Source organism: Salvelinus fontinalis, unplaced genomic scaffold (genome assembly GCF_029448725.1).
Source record: "Salvelinus fontinalis isolate EN_2023a unplaced genomic scaffold, ASM2944872v1 scaffold_2470, whole genome shotgun sequence".
NCBI lineage: Eukaryota > Metazoa > Chordata > Actinopteri > Salmoniformes > Salmonidae > Salvelinus > Salvelinus fontinalis.
This window is the reverse complement of record NW_026602679.1, coordinates 10,286-13,025: the sequence shown is the minus strand read 5'-3', so window position 1 is coordinate 13,025 and position 2,740 is coordinate 10,286. Positions and strand designations below refer to the sequence as shown.

The window sequence follows — 2,740 nt, the reverse complement described above, 5'->3', positions numbered from 1 at the left end:
CTATTGGTAGACCTATTAATGTATGCGTCTATTGGTAGGACCTATTAATGTATGCGTCTATTGGTAGGCCTATTTATGTATGCGTCTATTGGTAGGCCTATTTATGTATGCGTCTATTGGTAGACCTATTTATGTACGCGTCTATTGGTAGGCCTATTTATGTACGCGTCTATTGGTAGGCCTATTTATGTATGCGTCTATTGGTAGGCCTATTAATGTATGCGTCTATTGGTAGGCCTATTTATGTATGCGTCTATTGGTAGGCCTATTTATGTATGCGTCTATTGGTAGGCCTATTTATGTATGCGTCTATTGGTAGGCCTATTTATGTATGCGTCTATTGGGAGGCCTATTTATGTATGCGTCTATTGGTAGGCCTATTTATGTATGCGTCTATTGGTAGGCCTATTTATGTATGCGTCTATTGGTAGGCCTATTAATGTATGCGTCTATTGGTAGGCCTATTTATGTATGCGTCTATTGGTAGGCCTATTTATGTATGCGTCTATTGGTAGGCCTATTTATGTATGCGTCTATTGGTAGGCCTATTTATGTATGCATCTATTGGTAGGCCTATTAATGTATGCGTCTATTGGTAGGCCTATTTATGTATGCGTCTATTGGTAGGCCTATTTATGTATGCGTCTATTGGTAGGCCTATTTATGTATGCGTCTATTGGTAGGCCTATTTACGTATGCGTCCATTGGTAGACCTATTTATGTATGCGTCTATTGGGAGGCCTATGCTCTGCCATTCATGCAATGTACCCCAACAAACTCCCTGACTACCCACTGGCCCTCTGCTCTATTTACACTTCAAGTCCACGTTTGACTTGACACATTCAGGGGTAAATACACAAACAAATGAACATGACAATAAGTCAATTATTCCTCTAAACCAGACTGGGATCTGCCCTTCTCTGGGACCAGTGGACATTTATTTATATCTTCTTTCATATTATGAGCAGTAACAGTTCTGCTAAAATACATATTCTTGGCTACTCTATAAAACATCACATTTATTTTAAAAGTCTCATTATTTTTTACATTTTATTACAAAGATGTCCCAATCGTGAAAATACAGCAGGTATTTCACACTCCCCCATTCATAACATGTGCCCCTGCTAAACTTCCATTAAGTGCTAGTCGGTCGTTTCCATCTAGTCAATTATCAGAAATCTACCGTCTCCATCTCACGTCTCCGTCCTGATACGCTCCACTACCCTCTGCCTGAGGGGAATTTTACCTGGCCGGGCCCTTATGAATATCAGTCACCTGACAACCTGGTGGGCCTCCCATACCTAATGCCTTCTTCAGGGCCCCCGACTTGGCCTCCATACCCCCGGGGCTAGGGATTGGCCCAGGCCATGGTGGGAGGGTCTCAGGTAGGGTAGCCCCAATCTCGATAGCCCCAACCTTGGTAAACCCAACCCTGGTCCCAATAGAAGCCCCAAGCCCAGTGTCCTCAAACCCAACCATGGTCCCTATAGAAGCCCCAAGCCCAACCCTGGTCCCTATAGAAGCCCCAAACCCAACCCTGGTCCCTGTAGAAGCCCCAAACCCAACCCTGGTCCTTATAGAAGCCCCAAACCCAACCCTGGTCCCTATAGAAGCCCCAAACCCAACCCTGGTCCCTATAGAAGCCCCAAACCCAACCCTGGTCCCTATAGAAGCCCCAAACCCAACCCTGGTCCCCATAGAAGCCCCAAACCCAACCCTGGTCCCCATAGAAGCCCCAAACCCAACCCTGGTCCCTATAGAAGCCCCAAACCCAACCCTGGTCCCTATAGAAGCCCCAAACCCAATGTCCTCAAACCCAACCCTGGTCCCTATAGAAGCCCCAAACCCAACCCTGGTCCTTATAGAAGCCCCAAACCCAACCCTGGTCCCCATAGAAGCCCCAAACCCAATGTCCTCAAACCCAACCCTGGTCCCTATAGAAGCCCCAAAACCCAACCCTGGTCCCCATAGAAGCCCCAAACCCAACCCTGGTCCTTATAGAAGCCCCAAACCCAACCCTGGTCCCTATAGAAGCCCCAAACCCAACCCTGGTCCCTATAGAAGCCCCAAACCCAACCCTGGTCCCTATAGAAGCCCCAAACCCAACCCTGGTCCCTATAGAAGCTCCAAACCCGACCCTGGTCCCTATAGAAGCCCCAAACCCAACCCTGGTCCCTATAGAAGCCCCAAACCCAACCCCGGTCCCTATAGAAGCCCCAAACCCAACCATGGTCCCTATAGAAGCCCCAAACCCAACCCTGGTCCCTATAGAAGCCCCAAGCCCAACCCTGGTCCCTATAGAAGCCCCAAACCCAACCCTGGTCCCTATAGAAGCCCCAAACCCAACCCTGGTCCCTATAGAAGCCCCAAACCCAATGTCCTCAAACCCAACCCTGGTCCCCATAGAAGCCCTAAGCCCAACCCTGGTCCCTATAGAAGCCCCAAGCCCAGTGGGCTAGGATAAAACCATAATGAGGGGTTTCAGGATCAACTGCGTCACCTTCAAAAGGCAGGGAGCCTCATAATTGGATGGAGGTGTTTGACCCAGGTTTGGGACGGGATTATTTTATAATCTTTAATCCCGTCAATTTCTCCTCGGGATGGATGGGACAGGAAGTATCCGTTTTAAGCTGGTCATGTGATATGGCAGAAGGTCCAGAAACCAGGCTGTGTGTGTGTGGCTGGGGAATGTTTGTCAGCAGGGTTCGGGAAGCGTTACTTCCTCAAACACGAGGTCGTT

At 48.4% G+C, this 2,740-nt stretch overlaps 1 protein-coding gene across 1 annotated transcript; it reads left to right on the top strand.

The window, feature by feature from the left end:
* Positions 1-1,477: 1,477 nt before the first annotated feature.
* Positions 1,478-2,464, top strand: LOC129850920 (uncharacterized). The gene has a single exon (XM_055917086.1). It carries the CDS (start codon positions 1,478-1,480, stop codon positions 2,462-2,464), a length of 987 nt encoding a protein of 328 aa, XP_055773061.1.
* Positions 2,465-2,740: the final 276 nt, after the last annotated feature.

What these genes read in the sequence shown, in the direction of transcription:
- LOC129850920 (XM_055917086.1), top strand. Translation starts at nt 1,478, where the DNA reads ATGGTCCCTATAGAAGCCCCAAGCCCAACCCTGGTCCCTATAGAAGCC.